Raw genomic sequence first — 18,570 nt, 5'->3', positions numbered from 1 at the left:
CTCTAATTCATACCCAGAGACTGTGCAAAACAGAAATTAGGGTGGCCCTGCCTCCAACCAGGTGGAGGAAAGGGACAACAGAGTTTATTGGACGGTGCAGATACGATGGCCTGGTATAACACACCCCCAGGAGTACAAAGATTTGGTGGACACTGGTGCTCAGTGCACAATAATTCCTTCTAATTATAAAGGAATTCATCGATATTGTTGGAGTGACTGGGGGATCCCAGGAACTGACTGTTGTAGAGGCTGAAATGAGCCTAACTGGAATAAAAACGGCAAAAGCATCCCACTGTGACTGGCCCAGATGCTCCGTGCATCCTTGGCATAGACTACCTCAGAAGAGGGTATTTTAAGGACCCAAAAGGGTATAGGTGGGACTGTGGAGACTTACATTCAGATAGCTGTAATAAGGAATTGCAAATGATCTACAGCGAAGTTATACTTATGAAGACTGAAATAGTATTAAAGCTTTTGCAGCCCTACAAAGTAAAAATAGAGTCCTGCAGTAAAATTTAATTTTTCTTTGCTGTAATAAATATATTTGATGCCACTCAGAATCCTCAGAAAAAAATCTAAATGTAATTTGGGAAACTGAAATGAAAGGAGGCTGAACAAAGGACTGTCAGGGTTTGATTTCAGAGTGACAATAAACTGTGGCAGATTTATTTTTAACCCTCTTGTTGGAGCGAATAAAGGACCCTGCACTCCGATTCAATGTAAATCATGCTAGAGCCATTTATTACAGAAACAAGCCTCCTTATATATGCAACTGTTCTCTGATCACGCATCCACGCTCCAATCATGCATTCACTGATTGGATATGATCTATGTTCATGAGCTGTCCACGCGCTGGAGTCTCACTGCTGATAGGTCCGTTGATTTACATCACGTTGAGGCCTTGTTATTGTAGAGCTGCTTCTCTCCCACAGCAGGTCCTGTTTTCAGCTTTTGAGTTGGCCTTGAAATTCCTGGCTGGTTCAGTAACAAATCTCCATCTAACAGAAACCCCTCCACACCCCCTCTCCCCCCTTCCCACTAAGGACAGGTGATTGGAAGGGAAAGAAGGACAGAGAGAAGAGAGTTGGAAAAAATTAAAAATGTTTTACTAATTCTACTAATAAAATAGAGAAAATGTAAAGGATCTCCCCACTTCTCATGCCATTGTGCGATCGTAGAAAAAGGAATGCATTGATCAATCAAAACAATTGCTTGTACAGACACTGTCAAATCAATTCTCCATACATGTTTACTACTGATTGCTTGTTCAATTTCTGCAATTACCTGCTGTGCTTCTGTTGTCAAAGTGCGAGGGGCAGAAATATTAGTGTCTCCTCGCAAGAGATCAAACAATGGCTTCAATTGAGAAGAGGGCATTCCTACATAAGGCCTCATCCAATTGATCATTCCTGCCAATTTTCCACATCATTCAGTGTTTTGATTTTTACTTGCAGTTTTATAGGTTGTGATGTCACTGTCTGATCCAAAATTTTCATGCCCAAATAAAGCCATGGCTGTTGTCGTTGCACCTTCTCAGGTGCAACAACCAGCCCATACTGATTTAATTACTCACGTGCCTTGTTTTCCATTTCACTCAATTCTTGTGGCATTGCTGCGGCCAACAAGATGTCATCCATATAATGATAGCAATACCCTGATGGAAACAAAGCACGTACCGGACTCAGAGCTTTTGCCACATACCATGGACATATGGTAGGTGAATTTTTCATCCCTTGTGGCAGCACTTTCCAATGATACCTTTTCGCTGGCTCTCCATTATTTACAGATGGAACAGTAAAGGCAAACTTTTCCATGTCTTGTTCTGCTAAAGGAATAGTAAAGAAACAGTCTTTCAAATCTATTACAACAATTTCCCATTACATTGGAAAAATTGTAGGAGAAGGTAAACCTGGTTGCAAAGCTCCCATAGTTGCCATAACCTCATTAACCTTTCGTAGGTCATGTAATAATCTCCATTTTCCAGATTTCTTTTTGATAACAAACACAGGAGTATTCCAAGGGCTATGTGAGATCTCTATGCGTCCCGCAGCTAGCTGTTCCATCACAAGAGATTGCAGGGCTGTAAGTTTTTCCTGAGCAAGGGGCCACTGATCGACCCATGCTGGTCTTTCAGTTAACCATCTTAGTGCTACAGTGGGCAGAGAAACACCCTGCATCACAGTGACCCCTGCTAAAAATCCGTAGTTATCCGTACTCCCCACTGCCCTAAGCAATCCCTCCCCCACAAGTTCAGTAGGGCTGGGGTCACATAAGGTCTCACTGCAGCCCTTTGATTTTCAGGATTAGCAATCATTATTGGTTTAGCTGACATCAAACTGCGACTCCACCCAGTCCCATCGCCCCCACAGTATTTGAAACCAAGGGCCAAGAAGGAGGCCATTCTTGTTGCGAAATTACAGTGACATCTGTTCCTGTATTGAGCAGTCCAGTAAGCTTCACCTGGCTAGGGACAAAAGCATTCATTATGAGTGTACAAACCATTTGTGGCCTTTTTTCTGACACTGTTTGAGACCAAAAAATAAGTGGCTTTCCAGTTGAACCAGATCCACTGTCCCCACGAAGAACTTGCTCGGTCCTAGGAACAGAACTCAAAAAAGGCACAAGTTGAGCTAAATGTGTTCCTTTCTGTATTGTCACAGATGGGGTCGCTGTGGAAACCAAGGCACAAATTTGTCCTGTATAGTCCACATCAATAACCCCCACGTGTACCATTAATTGTTGCAGGGTACTACTTGATCATCCTATTAACAAAGCACTCAGTCCCCTGCCAATTGGCCCCCAAGCATCCAGGGGCACTTTATGCACCTCTTGAGTTTTTATAGTTACTGTGTGGGCGGTGGATACATCCATCCCGGCTGCTCTGCTGTTTTTTCCTGATAGCGTGTCACAGAGGGCTGCGTGTGCACTGACCCCAGAAACAGACTGCCAGGGTTGCAAAGCATTGTTGAAGGAGGCATTTGTGTCTGCACGTGCCCCTTCGCACTCTTCTTGTTGTTTCCCTGTTGCAGTGGCTGTCTGTTAGAATGATTCTTAGAATGACACTGCCTAGAAAAATGTCCCTTTTTTCCACATTTGAAGCAAGTTACTGAGGCTGTATCATAGACAGGTCTGTTTGCAGCTTTTGAAGCCTGTTTGTCCACGTAAAAACAAACAGGCTTCAAAAGCTGCAAACAGACCTGTCTATGATACAGCCTCAGTAATTGCCATAGCAGCAGCGAGTGCAGTCATTTTACGTTCCACTGAACTGACCTTGGTACAAGCAGTAATCATTGCTTCTAAAGTTGGATCCCCTGGCAAAGTTTCAATCAGTTTCTGACAATCTGTATTAGCATTATCATGAGCTAGCTGTTTTACCAACAGTCCCCAAAGATTCACATCAAACACCTGATGTTCGACAGCCACTTGTAATTTTTCAATGAAGGAAAGAAATGGCTCTTTAGGACCCTGCTTGATAGTGGTGTTTTGTTTTGGTCGCCAGCTCTGCTGTTCTAATTATAGCCTCCATTCCTATGGCCTTCGCTTGCTCAAGCACCAGAGGAGGCCATTGTGCTTGAAGTTGCGGAGTAGTATACTGCCCCAAGCCCAGCAATACATCCACACCAGTAGAAGAACGGGGATCAGTGTCTGGGTATTGTATGTTTATCACTGCTTGTGCCTCAGCCCTTTGCTGCCAAATACTTCGGAACACTGTGAGCTGTACAGGTTGAAAAATAACCTGAGCTAACTGAGAAATATCATAGGGAGCCATAGCTTCCATAGATAACAAATGTAACAGCTGCATAACCGCAGGGGAGTTAGGCCCGTACTGGGCAGTGGCTTTTTGCAAATCTTGAATTACTTTCCAGGAATAAGGAACGTGCTCATGGGGCTCCTCCTTTGCAGGTTTATGGTGTACTACAGGAAACACCATAGATCCAGCAGGTTCAACAAGTGGTGGCTCGGTAACAGGGGAAGGAACCAATATAGTTTCCGATAGATCCCAGTCCCATATTTCCATAGCTTTGGCCTTCATCTTCTTCCAAAAACGCACAGGGTCCCTTGGTGCAACTGTAATCGAAGCTGGAGGTAAATCCCAGCTTTTTGGTAAGTTCAGTTTACACTCTGAAGCTCCACCCCCACCCTCAGGAATTTGCTCTGCAGCAGCACAGGAGGGGGCTGGGGGGACACGAATTTATAGGAATTATGCTATTTGGCTCCGTCTGGCTCACCACAGGACGATCCTCCTCACCTGAATCTCTAGGCAAGGGGGGATAGGAAAAAGAATGTCCACGTTTTCCTTCTGCAACTGACAGCGGTGGGGCAGAAGGTTGAACTGTGATTAATGGCGGTGGCGCAGATGACGGAACCACAATTGATGATGGTGGAGCAGACGGTTGAACTGTGATTGATAACGGCGGAGCAGTCGGTTGAATGCACTGCTCTGACCCATGCTCTGGGGGCCCCTCCCAAGATCATATATAACCCAACGCTACTTTTTCATGTGAGTCTTTCATAGCTTTTATCTGGTCTCAGGGCCACACATATGTATACGACTCTTTCGTAATTTTTGTCTGATCTCGGGGCCACACATACGTACGCTCCTCCTCTATTCCTTTTAACTTTCCAAGAGAGTGTCACGGATCCTTATCCGTATCATCAGATAACACGGACTTGGGTGGTGTTGACGAATATTTAGTAACAGGGGTGGTCGGAGTAGTACATAATCTCACCTTTTCCTCCAAATCTGGCCCAGGAGAGCCAGGAAGACCATCCCCCTCCGCCACCTCTGCCTGATCCTGTTGCTTTTTTAACTCTTTCAAAGTGTCTAATAACAAGCGCCACGTTATTAACAGTTCAGTTGCTTCTTTGGATCCTTGGGTAGCATTATCAAACAGTTTATCTCCCAAGTCCATCCATTGTGACACACTAAATGCTGTCATGGAATTAAACTCTAAACCTTGTGCGTTGCCCCATAGTAACATTTTTCTTAAAGTCAGTTCCAGAAAGCTAACACCCTGCTTCTTCAGAAGCAGCTTCCATGTAGATAATATAGCACCTTCTTCTTTAGATAAATGCCCCCCCATGTTCCCAGTAGCTCACCTACTCTTGGCGTGGTGTCTTTTCAAGGATCCGGATCTTCGGCAGCTCCCCCCTGCTGCTCTATCAGCTGTACCGGGCTCTGTCTCCCCAGCTCGTCTTCGGCTGTCACAGCTTCACCGCTGTCTCTTCTTCATGCGAGATCCTTTTCAGGCAGGATCACGTCGGGGTCACCAGATGTCGCAGTTGAGATGGACAAACGACATGGACCAAGTTCTTCCAGGATGAAAGTAGTAGATGCCATTTATTGCTACAAGTGCATTTTTATACAATTCTACCAGTTCATATGTCTTTTCACTATTGGTTACAAGTTACAGCACTAACATCTCATTGGTTAATTTTGCTATCATCCATGTTATTCTTCTGTCCCCTTCTCTCTCACAGGTACAACTTAATATCTCTGGATACTGCTTTACTCCCATCCTTCTCAAGGGTAAACCTGAATATCTTCAAGGCTGATCTCTATTCCCATACTTTCTGTCAAGGATTCCACAGACCTGCTACAGTTTCCCATAAGTGTTTCATTGGCCAAGGGCCCTGTTGGCCCTGTCAACCAAGGGGCGTGTACATGTCCACAGTGGTCCATTGGTCTAGAAGTTTCTGGTGCTTTCAAAGGGAGGGGAGAAGTGCATCTACCACAAAACCTTGTGAAATTGTGCTAGGCCATATCTTCTCAAGAACTTAAGGAATTTAGGTCGTATGTTATCAGGAGCTAACAGTACCAGGCTGAGCTAGGACCAGACAAAATTAAAACTGCTACAGTTGCACAACTGCACATACACCAAAGGGGGTTTGACTACAAGTCAATCACTTTACGTTATTAATATCTGCATCCCACTCAGAGCTCACTGAGCTCTACTGTACAGCAGCAACCTGCACAGCAGTGGTCGCCCCTTGAGTAGGGATGCCTCTCAAGGTTGCTCCTCAATGACAAGAGATCCCTTACCCAGCATCTGATACCTACAATAAGGTAAGCAACATTTTATATCAGGCCTAGAAGTACATTCTATACAAGCTAGCTTAATTATTAGAAGTGCAATAAGTAATAGGCTGTTTGATTGCCATTTAAATCACTGTTCAATTACTGTTTAATTATCACTTAATTATCATTTAATCACCATTTGTCATCATTTAATCATCATTGAATGATGACTTCTCTTAATAATTCACCTGTGACATTGTGTTGGTAAACAAACAAGGAATTACCAAGCAAAAGAAATGGGATCATCTTTCAGTGTTCAGCAAATAGAAAATAATACAATCATTAAGAAAATAAACCTTATATTACCAAAAAGAATCCTGTAAACAGTGTAAAGGGAAAAAATAGAATTTAACAGCTACTGATAGTATCAATTAACAATATTTAAAGAAGAGCATTTTTCCCCCAACTATATTTGTCTAATCAAAGATCTCTCTCCCTTATTTTAAAAAATATTAGTCTTATATTTTAATACCTATGTTTATGACAACCTGAATATCTCCAAAAGAAGTAAACATACAGAATATAGCTTTGATACAATTAAATAGAAAGATTTTGCCATAATATGATAACAAGAAATTACCAACAGAATCTTGAATGACAACTCAGAATTCTTTAGATCTTGCATCAACAGCAAAGGATGTTAAGATATGTTTGTCATATGATGTAATTCTAGGAATAAAGAGTGGCTGGAAAAGGTGTCAGCTGGTAATTAATTAAAAGTATTTGAGAAGCCATTAGTAAAAACCATTCCTATGGATGACCAGCTTCTCTGCAAAAGAAAACAAGACCACAGCCTTAAAGCAAATATATAAAACCATAATAAAAATTGTTTTGTCTTATGGCTGCTATATTATGTTAAAATCAAATAGGTGATTGTTAAAATATAGTGTCATTATAGTGTCATTAGGTTTACTTTCAGTAATGTCAGATATGGAGCAAATTTGTACAACAGATGCTGAAAGTAAACCTTGGCAATACAAGCAGAGCCTGAGCTAGCAACAGTGAAGTGCCAGTCCTGGAGTCCATTGCTGGGTATGCTGTGCTAGCCTGATTTACCGAGAAAACAAGGCTTGCACAATCGCCACCCACTGGTCCATGTCTCTGCCACTGCACATATAATAATATTTCAACATGTTGGCCAATTCTAACCAAATTCAAAACCAGCACTGAACTGCAAAATAATTCAGGTTGGATGAGTCCAACTGCTGAAGTGTCCAAAGGTAAATTAATTTTAACAGTGTTGAATCACAAAATGATTCGGGTTGGATGAAACCTGAAGAGATCATCTGGTTCAACCAGTAAAGTGTCAAAGAGTAAATGCATTTTTTACAAGTTTCAAAAAAATCTGCCATTATCATATACATATATATACAGCTTATGTTTTTTATCAACTAAGACACACATACCTATATTAATACAGCTTTAGGCAAATCATAGCATATACTGATGCTTACCCAGATGGTGTGGCACCTTGCAGGGGGGAGTGTATGGTGAGTTAGGACATTGAATCGCAGATATAGAACATAAATATGTAAGAAAATAATTTTGGATATTTTATTGCTTATAGTATAAATTGTTTGCCTGAGGCATAAATATAAGAATTGAAAACAGTAAGACTCATCAAATGGGCTAGAGAAGCGTAGAGTTAGTCTTCTACATCAAATCTGACACAGGTAACCTTCTGATTTCAGTTTAAAAGGCCATGTATCATTTCTGCCTACAGACAAATTTATAAAGTAATGATATGGATATTGTTTCTATTCTGAAGGGCCCACAATCAGAAGGTGAATTTTTGTGCAAAGGGTTTGAGATACAGCTTAAGAGGAAAAATATTTATTCCTAAAAATAAATGCTATTCTTCTCCTTTTTTACAAGCCTGATTTGCTTTCAGCCCAGCTGATCATCAGCAATCACGTGACAGTAATAAAGAATCAGAGAAATAACCACTTTCTACAAATGCTGAACATTATTTGGATACAGAAAAGTGTATTATTTCTAACACTATGCCCTCTCCCATCCCACATCCTTGAATTTTGCTGTTTCTCTGCAGAATGCTCACTTAAAGAATCATAGAATATCTCAAGTTGGAAGGGACCCATAAGGATCATCAAGTCCAACTCCTTGCTCCTTGCAGGACAACCTAAAACTAAACCATATGACTAAGAGTATCATCCAGACATTTCTTGAACTCTGACAGGCTTGGTGTCATGACCACTTCCCTGGGGAGCTGACTGCTCTCCAGCCTCTCGTCCCCCAATTTGTAGATATTACCAGGATTACCCCATCCCGAGTGCAGAATCTTGCACTTGCTCTTGTTAAATTTCATGTGGTTGGTGAATGCTCAGCTCTCTTGTCTACCCAGATCTCTCTGTAAGGCCTCTCTACCCTCAAGGGAGTCCACAGCTCATCCTAGTTTAGTAACAACGGCAAACTTACTGAATGTACATTTACATACAGTATATCAGGGACAGAGAGAATGGAACCTCTAAGGCTACTTAAAAAAAATCTGAATTGTTTTCTTGTCATACATTCCACTGATTAATCAGAAGGCAGACTGTATTCACTACCCCAGGAACTATAATTTCCTTTTTTTAGATTCATGTAGGTATTTTGTCTGTTTTAACTGAATGCTTGTTCTGTGGCTTGTGGCTTCCCCTGTCTAGTTACAAATTTTCTTGATTAACTGAGTTGAATAGTGGATGTGGCTAAACATATTGCTTCGTCTTTCCTTGAATAACATCTTCCAATGCTCCACTATAGTCTTGATATTGCTGCACAGCTCGGTACACTGTATTCAGAGCCAAGTAGGCATTTCCTCTATAAATCTATTTTGAGGAATCTCAAAATATTATGACTGGACTTTTTCACTCTTGTCCTCAAAGAAAATACAATTTTTGGGGAACTGCTTGATAAAATTATCTTTGTTTAATTATGAAATATTAAGCATGACAAAAAATATTTTTTTAAGTTAGAAATATTGCTTGCATTTTTTTACTTAACACAAAAATCAAGTACTTTTAAAAAACTTTTAATTTCTCAAAGCTACAAATTGTTCTTTCTGTCATCAGGATCATTTTCCCTATCCCCATGTACCTGGGTGGAGCACCTCAGAATATGGTTTATGTAAACAAACAAATTGAAGAATTACTTTGCAAACAACTTAAGAGAGCTACAAGCACCATCATTCCCAACTCATCCAACCTGCAAGACAGGACTGCTCCAATTGTCTCTCTTGTTGCAAACTGTATTTATCTACCACAGAGACTACTGATTACTTTCATACAATTTAGTAAAATTATTATTAGGTAAACTTAGAATTTTCTCACTACAAAGGCATGTTTAAATTGGAAACTTAGGTTTTGTATCATCTGAGCTTTCAAAGAGAGATTCTTGATTATTACCAACATATTAGGTTGGTGCAAAAGTAATTGTGGTTTTGGACCGTGAATTTTAAATCATTATAACTAGACTCAAACACATCTTTATTAATCAAAATAGGAACCATTACAATCAACACAGTTTTGCCAACGAGAAATAAGTTTGTTTATTCCTGTAGCATAAAAATCTGTGCTTTGGGATTCTATGAACTCTAGAAAAGTATTTTCTGCATCCTGCTGGTTGTGGAAGTGTTTTCCCTGCAAAAAGTTGTCGAGATGCTTGAAGAAGTGGTAGTCGGTTGGCAAGAGGTCAGGTGAATATGGCAGATGAGGCAAAACTTCGTAGCCCAATTTGTTCAACTTTTGAAGCATTCGTTGTGCGACATGTGGTTGGGTGTTGTCATGGAGAAGAATTGGGCCCTTTCTGTTGGTCAGTGCCAGATGCAGACATTGCATTTTTGGTGCATCTCATCAATTTGCTGAGCAGCTCAGAGGTTAGACCGAGAAGAACCTCCAAAGCACTTCCCAAAGCCAAACTTGCACCAAAAAAAGGTCATGGTCACTGGTGGTCTGCTGATGGTCTGATCCACTATAGCTTTCTGAATCCTGGCAAAGTAGGCATTTCCAGAATTTCAAGTGCAGATACAACTATTACTAGAAAGTATACTTTTGGGTAGATGTTTCATTGCTACTAAACCATCACAAGTTCAGCAACGCTTTTATGCAGCCAACTTCTTGTCTCACTTCACACAGACATACTCTTAAAAACACTCTTAAAACTTTTGCCAGAAAAAAGACTCCGACTAACAACAAACAGACATTGCTATTTGGCTTGTACACATTAAAATTTGAATCATACTATCAACAGAAACCTATTAAAAATGCTTGTCCCACATAGCCATGTTAAGCACAATACTTAATAGCAATTTCAGGACACCTAAATATACACTGGATGCTATGGTACTTTGAAGCACACTGTTGAATATCTTCCTCCTTTCATCTCAGTTACTGTAAGGAATTGTGTAGCTGGTTAACTGAGAATACAGTAGTCTTGTATTTTGACAGAAATCATATTGCAACAGCAGTTGTTTGGAATTGATCAAACTTTAAATCAGATGAGACATGGTTTTCTCAAAAACGCTTTGTACTAAAGCTAGTTTATCCAAGGTGTTCAAAAAGTCAGATTCAGAAGGGTATAATTTTGGTTTAGCCTGTAGCATGCTGCAGGAATTGCAGGCTAGGTGCTGGAATGTTTACACAAACACAGGAATATTTCTGTTCTTGTTCACAACATCAGCATGCAGAAGACAATTTAGGCAGCATTGGATGAGATCACTGTGCGGTGGTTCAGGTTATTCAGTCCACAGTCCAACCTTTTATATCCGGCAATTACTAATCCACCCCACACGTGCAGTTCTATAGGGTTTCATCCTATCACCAACCCGGTTCTGCATTGATTATGTATGGATCTGCCTAGGCAGGCTACAATCAGTGCAGCTGGGAATCTTTTGCTATATCTCCTTTTGTGCTGAATTTAGATTCCATAGTTTCCTTGTTTTCCAAATGCTAACATGAACTGATATCATGTTTGAGAACCAGCAGATACAGGCTCAGGGAAATGATACTGCAAGGTACAAAAAGCACAGAACAATGCCTGGAAGTTTACAAACCTATTCTTCACTGGCTTAGTAACTCAAGACCTTACTAAATATCACTGCTTGGAGACCATCCAGGGATAGCAATGGCTCAGAATACTCCCTGCCTTAAAGGTTCTGATGCTTGACCCAATTCTTACAAAAAAAAAGAGATCAATTGAATTCCTAACCGTAAATTTCACCTCACTAGTGACAGAACATTTGTGGCTCTCAAAAAGCTTTGGCTCTTTAAAAAGTAATAATCCATCTTGTCAGCTGAGTAACTGATACTTCCAACAGCCCTGGTCATAAGGTTAACTAGGCCTCATATACGGTTTCCAGGTTAGCAATGGGATCCACATGCACTGAAGTGCCACATCCTTGGCTCACTTCTCTCCAGGCAGCTTGGGTTCTCTTCAGAGATACTCCCCAGTAGTTGTTTCAGTTGCTGCAAACTTGTCACCTTTTTAGAGTGTGGGAATCAACCAGAGGTCAGGCTGATTGGGTGCTATCTAATCCACTTCTGCTTAGTGACAAAGAGTACGCTCCACCACAAGTCCTGTTCAGAAGGCAACTACTAGCCTTTAAGAATGCAATTTTAATTTTTTGCTGTATTATTTGGTAGAGATCAGTGATGTATTTCCTTTAATGACCTTTAAGAACAAATCACCAACATCTGAAAAGCCTGCCCTTTATATTTTTATGAATGAAATACATGTCCCACAATAGGGAAGTTACTATGAAGGCTACTCAATGCTTCTTGATAACATGATTTTTGAAAAATTGCTATTTCCTATTTTTGTTCCTATAATATTTTTTTTTTTTGCAAAATATAATAGCTCTTGAGAGCTGATGGCATGGCTTTTTTGCTGCATGAAAAGAAGCCTATCAGAAATTTGACTGTAGCTGAGTGATTTTCAGACTAGTTTCCAGCCAAGTCACAAATGTTACATTTACCTAATATCTGCTTTAAATCATACCAGCTTGTCCCTCCGCTATCTGAGAACAGCCAGGCTAATACTGCTTCAAATACCTTGGCCTCTACAGTAATGTACCTGAAATACTAGGACTCTGATCCTGTGGCTGATGGGAAATTTTGAATCGATGTTTAATTCTCTTAAGCCTGGAGATATAGATAGATAGATAGATAGATAGATAGATAGATACTGTTGCATCTTCATTGTTTAAATTTTTCTTTCATGCATTACTGAAGACAAAATCGGATTGCTGCTTACATTCAACCACTGAAAGTTTGTTTCTGAATACCTGACAGAAAGAGACTATATTTCCTCCACTAATGTATTCTTTGGTTGCTTGCTTGACCACTTCTACATGGGGTATAATCAGATCTTCCAGATCATTTCACAGGTGCTTTGATCTGATGCCTAAATTTATAGTAATAGAAAAGAATGTTGTTCTCCAAGATGTACAGGACACATCACCTTTATAAAACAGATGGTCATTCCTCTGGCTGCTGAGCCATATTTTTTTCCTAACAGCTGACTTTGGGTATTAATAACAGACATAACCATGATTCTCCTGAATATACAAGGTTGCTTTTTTAATGATCAGAGAGTGTTTGGATTGCCAGAGGCTCTCCTCAAGTACTTCCAAGGACAGGATGCTAGTCAATATAGTAACTTTGAAAAAAAAAAAAAGCTATGACTCATCCTGCTTCACTGGCAAACTCATTTGAGAACATTTTATTTCCCCAGTGCTTCCTCTAACTTGGAGTGGGACAAAATCACAAATGGGCCAGTGCATATCGTCTAGTGATCTTATTTTTGATACAAGTATTTCAGGATTGTTACAGTAAGAAATATTTTTTTCATTTATATAAGAAGAGAAATAGAATATCCCAAAGAGAGCCAAGAAACCGACTATATTTGCCTTAGAATCGTAGGTGATTAATCATTCCTTTCAGACATGCTTATGAGAGTTGTCTGTGCTGGTCTACTGTAACCTATGTGCTCTGCAATACACTTGGAAACCTCCAAGAGCACTGCAGGTACTGCCAATTCTTAAGTAGGACAAGCCACCATGAGCATAAAATGCAATGTCTCAGTGCAATCATTTAACTTCAGTTATAAAATTACAGAATTGCCCCAATCATGCCCTCATCTCAAGGTCTCATCACAGATGCTGCACTCTTTTGCAGCCTAACCACAAGCGCAAATTTCTGTTGCACGGCATACTATTAGGTGCTTGTGGAGGGTTTAGATTGCGGGGTGACAATAAAACCCTGGCAGATGTAGTTAACCTCCTCTTCCTCCCCTTCTCCCGTTTGCCCCTCCCTCTCCCCCATTCCCACTAAGGACAGGCAATCGGGAGGAAAAGAAGGACAGAGAGAAGAGAGTTGGAAAAATTGAAAATGTTTTACTAATGCTACTAATAAGAATAGAGAAAATAATACAAAATATACAAAACCAATCTTGAAAGTCTCAGCAACTGCAGAGCCGGCACCCAAAGTCCTGGTTTAGACTCTGTAGCCAACCAGAGATGGATTCAGTCTCTCGCTAGGCCTCAGTTCGCAGGGACGACTAGCAAGGTCCTCTCCTAATGTCGGCCATAAGCAGAAGAAAAGAAGGAAAAGGGACAAGATCCTCGTGATCTCCCACTTTTATATGAAGTATTCACGTGAATGGAATGTTATACACAGTTGGTCAGTTTCTTGGTCACCTGTTTCTCGTTGCCCCTCTCAGGAGATGTCCATCCATGCTTATCAATAAGTTAGCATTCCATTGCTATGTTTGCCAAAACATGTATCTGGTTCTCCAGGAAAACGCAGCTAATATGAAGGCTTTAGCTGACAGGAAAATTCACTAAAAGAGAAACTTTTTTTTTAACAAAACCAGGACAGTGCTCTTGATAATTCATCTTTGAAATACTTTGGTTCAATCTCTAGTCAGAGTGAAGTCATACAACTAAAATAAGCCGCTGAAGGACCACATCCTTTCCTGTAACCGTGCAGAAAACAGCACACGGTGGCCGAACAGCCACATTGTACGTCCGAAGGAAGAGGCGGAGAATCACCCTTCACCCCGCCCACCATGGGACAGCAAGAAGGGAGCGTGGGAGATTGCAAGCGTGGCCAGCGGAGAAGGGGCGAGGCTCCGCCCACTTACCTCCGTCGGGGAAACTAGAACAACAGCCAATGGGGAAGACGTCCCGCGGGGTTGATGGACCACTGGGGCTGAGCTGCTGCAGTGCTGTCGCCGCTCATTAACAGATTCTGACTCACGTGACGCGCCTGAAGTACCTGTGTAGTGGCACTGGGTATTATCTGTCACGGCGGCAGGTTGATGATCAGAGGCAGCAGTGGCGGGATTCCCCAGCAATAGGCGCGCAGTGGGCACAAAGCAGAGAGAAAGTGATTCCTCTCTGTCCTCTGTCCCCACCCCCGCTGCCTCGGTCAGGATCCAGCGCATGCTCCACCCTCAGCGCCTTCCCCGTCTCCCCGTTGCTAAGATGGTTGATGGTGGGCAATGAGGTGGAGCTGTTGCCGGCCGGCACACAACGGGACAGGTGGGGTGGCTGACGGGACGGGACAGGACAGGAGCAGGGGAGTGGGGTGTGTGCATGGGAAGCCGTGCAGCGCCATGTCCGCCTTCTTCACCCTGGAGGAAACGCTGGAGGCTGACTGGGTGGCCATGAGGCCTCAAGCCTTCCAGGAGCGGGAGAAGCACAAATTCGTCTTCACCGTGGCCTGGAACAAGATTGAGGGCAAGTTCGTCATAACCTGCCACAACCGCACGGCGCAGCGCCAGCGCAGTGGCTCCCGCGAGCTCTACCGCTGCAACCCTGAGGCCAGAACCTCCCCCAAGGCCAGCATCCCCATGGTGAACAGGGGCTCGGCCAGGGGTACGGGTTCCAGTCTGGCACGTGCCTTCTTGAATTTTCGCACCGAGGTAGGGCTGCGGGACTCTGAGCAGGGCGCAGCAGCCGAGGCACTGCCAAAGAGCCGTGCCAAGAGTAGCCCGTCCCAGAGGCCGCTGCGGGGCCCAGAGGCAGAATGTGTCACTGAAGAGATAGAAGCACTGGAGCTGGGGAAGGAGGAGGCCGTCTCCCTGTTGCTGCCACCCTCACCACTGCAGGCAGCCGAGTTGGCTGCTCCCAACATGGAGCCCGTGGGGGAGGAGTGCACTTGGGCAGGCCTCTTCTCCTTCCAAGACTTGCAGGCTGTGCACTATCAGCTGTGTTCGGTGAACTCGGACCTGGAACCCTACCTGCCTGCTTTCCCTGAGGAGCCCTCGGGTGTGTGGGTGGTGTTGCTCAGAGCTCCGGAGCTATCCGAGCAGGAGATGGATGCTCTCTGCTACAAACTACAAGTTTACTTGCTCCATAGCTTGGATACCTGTGGCTGGAAGATTCTTTCACAGGTGCTCTTCACTGAGACTGACGACCCCAAAGAGTATTATGAGAGCCTGAGTGAGCTACGACAAAAGGGGTACGAGGAGGTGCTGCAGCGGGCCCGCAGGCAGATCCGGGAGGTGAGGCTACCACATGGTCCAGATATCTCCACCTTAGTGTTACATTTTCCTTCCTCTGTGACATCTTTAGTTATAATCTCCAGCTGCTCCTCTCTACCTTTGCAGAATCGATTTCTTTTAAGAAAATACTGATATCATTTGTCATACAATCCATTGCTTCATTTGCTTAGAATTGCAGAGTATTGCTAGGCATTTCTGAAGTAAATGTTATTCATACTTTCAATTAAAGGACTGTTGTGGTTTAATCTGTTAGGCAGCTAAACACCACACGCCCTCAGTTGGATGGGGGAAAGAATTGGAAAAAAGGTAAAACTTGTGGTGTCGCGGTTGAGACGGACAAACGACATGGACCAGGTTCCTTCAAGATGAAAATAATAGATGCCATTTATTGTTACAAGTGCATTTTTATACAATTCTACCAGTTCATGTGTCTTTTCACTATTGGTTACAAGTTACAGCACTAACATCTCATTGGTTAAACTTGCTATCATCCATGTTATTCTTCTGTCCCCTTCTCTCTCACGGGTACATCTCTCCTCACTCCGGATACTCCTTTACTCCGATCCTTCTCAAGAGTAAATCTTAATATCTCAAGGCTGATCTCTACTCTCATATTTTCTGTCAAGGATTCCACAGACTCGCTGCAGTTTCCCACAATTCCCTTTTTTTATTTGTGCTAAAAATGCTGCCCTCATCGTCCGCTGCAGGGCCTTTTGCAGCAGAGAAAACATGCATGGCAAAATCAGTAACACAACTACAACAATCATCAAAATGATCAGTCCTGTTTTCACTACTGATAACAACCATCCTAAAAACCCTCAACCACTAAGCAATTTATTTAACAAATCCCATCAAAATCTTCACACCCATGTCCTTGAGCTAATAACAAAAATCTATCGCGGCCCTACTCTGCCATGTGGCATGTCTTACAGAATCTACATCTAAAAAAAAGTCCATTTAAAGCCTTAGAAGTTCTGTTATTTTGCTTAACTAGCCAGCATCCTAATTTTCTAAAATATTTAAAGCTTTTACCTGTGCCAACACCAGATACAAGAGATCCTAAAACCCTTTACCTTGATCCCCAAAAATCTACATTATCATCACATTTTGACTCATATACATGCAAAAAGTGTTTTTCTCGTCTTGCTCTTCTGTGATCTAATATCATAGATGCATTGGACGTTAAGAGAGTTAATAGTCCCAAAATAAACAGTCCTCCAACAACATTAGAAGGAATTCCTGGTCAGGCTCTATCTCCACAGATCAAGAATACACCATACAGGAGGTTTTGGGGTCACTGTTCCACATTATCAATGACATCCCTTGGATTCTTCTGTGAGGCATTACACCATCGAGTTTCATTTCTATAGTCACCAATGGTAGCATTAACATTTTGCAGCCTTATCCATTCATGCTTTAGCATATTGTCCTGGCACTTTTCACAAACCAGCTGGATACATGGGCACAGATCCCAGCAATTCCAGTTCCTGTGGTTCAATGTCTATTTCCGGGAGACAGTTAATCCAAAGTGCCATGGTTGTTGCAATGCCTCTGCATGGACCACTATTTGAAACAGTTGTGTGATGCTGCTGTAGTCATCAAGGGGGATGCCAACCAAGCATGTGTGGAACAGGTTTTCCGGAGATGCCATAGCTAGGCATATGGAGTCCTGGTTAGTCGTGTTGGCTAAAGTACTCCACATGTTAGTCTTTGTCTGTGCGGGCATCCAAAACACAGCAGCTGCAACAATCATTGTCAGGAAGATAACACAGGTTTCACGTTTCGTGACAGCAACCATTGCGGCCCTTGATCTGTAAAGACACAAGTATAACCTCTCACCCAGGTTATCAATTGATGTGGCCTTTTCTATTAACCATTAACTAGTGATTTGGCCATAACTAATGTAGGTTCTTTCTGATTTAGCATGGTTTTGGGTCACACTTGCAAAGTATTTCATCACATACAATGCTTTTGACAATCAGTTTTGTGGTGTTTTCCCTACTTCTCCCCCCTTTTTGTTTTAAAAAAGAACAAAACCAAAACAAAAAACACAGTTCAGAAGCAGATACGTGCATTGGACCTTGACTACGTACTCAGAATCACAAATCAAATTTAGAGGTTCCTCCTAAAAAAGCTCTAAGTAATGTAAAGTTGTGCCAAGTTCTGCTAATTGGGCTGAACCTTCAATAATTTTTACAGAACGATGCCAATTGTTATCTTCACACCAAACCACTACAGCTTTATGAGACTTCCCAGAACCATCGAAAAAAACTTTGCAAGTATGTAGGATCAGACCAAATACAAGTATGGCCTATGACCTGATGTTAAAGACTTGCAGGTTCTGCAGCAATTTACATTTATGCATGCCAAAAGCTGTGCTGTTAAGAAAACCAGCTAGTGCAATTCATAGAGACATAGATTACAAATAAAAAAAATCAGAATTAAATTTCACAAATAGTAGATATATGACAAAAGGATCATGGCCTATTGAAACTTAAATTAATTCCCTGCTTTTCTTGATCAGAGTAACAAGCAGTATATCAGTCTGCTAGCAATCTCATCATACTGTCCCACAATAGCCACAGGTTGTTTCTATGTTGTAGCTATAAATAGACAAATCTGCAAGTCCAATTGAATGCAGCCAGCCTGTAAGGTTGTCATAAATTTATTCCTCAAAGTTTCCAACTCCATTTTGGCTGTCATATTTATTGGATATTGTTTTCCCTTACCGGATCAAAGTCCTGTTTCAGATCTATCAGTGTAGTATTTGCTTTATCAAAACATTGGCTGTTAATACTAGTGGAAATACAGCATTTGAAATTTCCTTGGAGATTTCTCACTTGCAGCAAGCAGATCTGCAGCATCCCAGCAGCTTCTTGTAGGCCATGCAACTAAACAGAATTCTCCAAAAACGTTATTTGAGCTTACAATTTACTTAACAAATCTTAACCTAAGAGAGGTATAGGAGTTTCTAACAACTATAAGAATTC

The 18,570-nt window shown here is 41.9% G+C and overlaps 1 protein-coding gene across 1 annotated transcript in view; it reads left to right on the top strand.

Moving 5' to 3' along the window:
• Positions 1 to 14,689: 14,689 nt before the first annotated feature.
• Positions 14,690 to 18,570, top strand: part of LOC308051460 (junction-mediating and -regulatory protein-like) — a gene marked incomplete at both ends in the record, with an annotated part of 100,661 nt that continues 96,780 nt past the window's right edge. The window contains 1 exon segment of the mRNA XM_080361898.1: positions 14,690 to 15,580. Within this exon segment, the coding sequence (XP_080218024.1) occupies positions 14,690 to 15,580 (891 nt within the window).

The sequence above is a fragment of the Nesoenas mayeri genome (assembly GCF_963082525.1).
Source record: "Nesoenas mayeri genome assembly, chromosome: W".
In the NCBI taxonomy this organism is placed as follows: domain Eukaryota; kingdom Metazoa; phylum Chordata; class Aves; order Columbiformes; family Columbidae; genus Nesoenas; species Nesoenas mayeri.
Note: the sequence above shows the minus strand (reverse complement) of the source record. Positions and strands in the feature narration are given on the sequence as shown.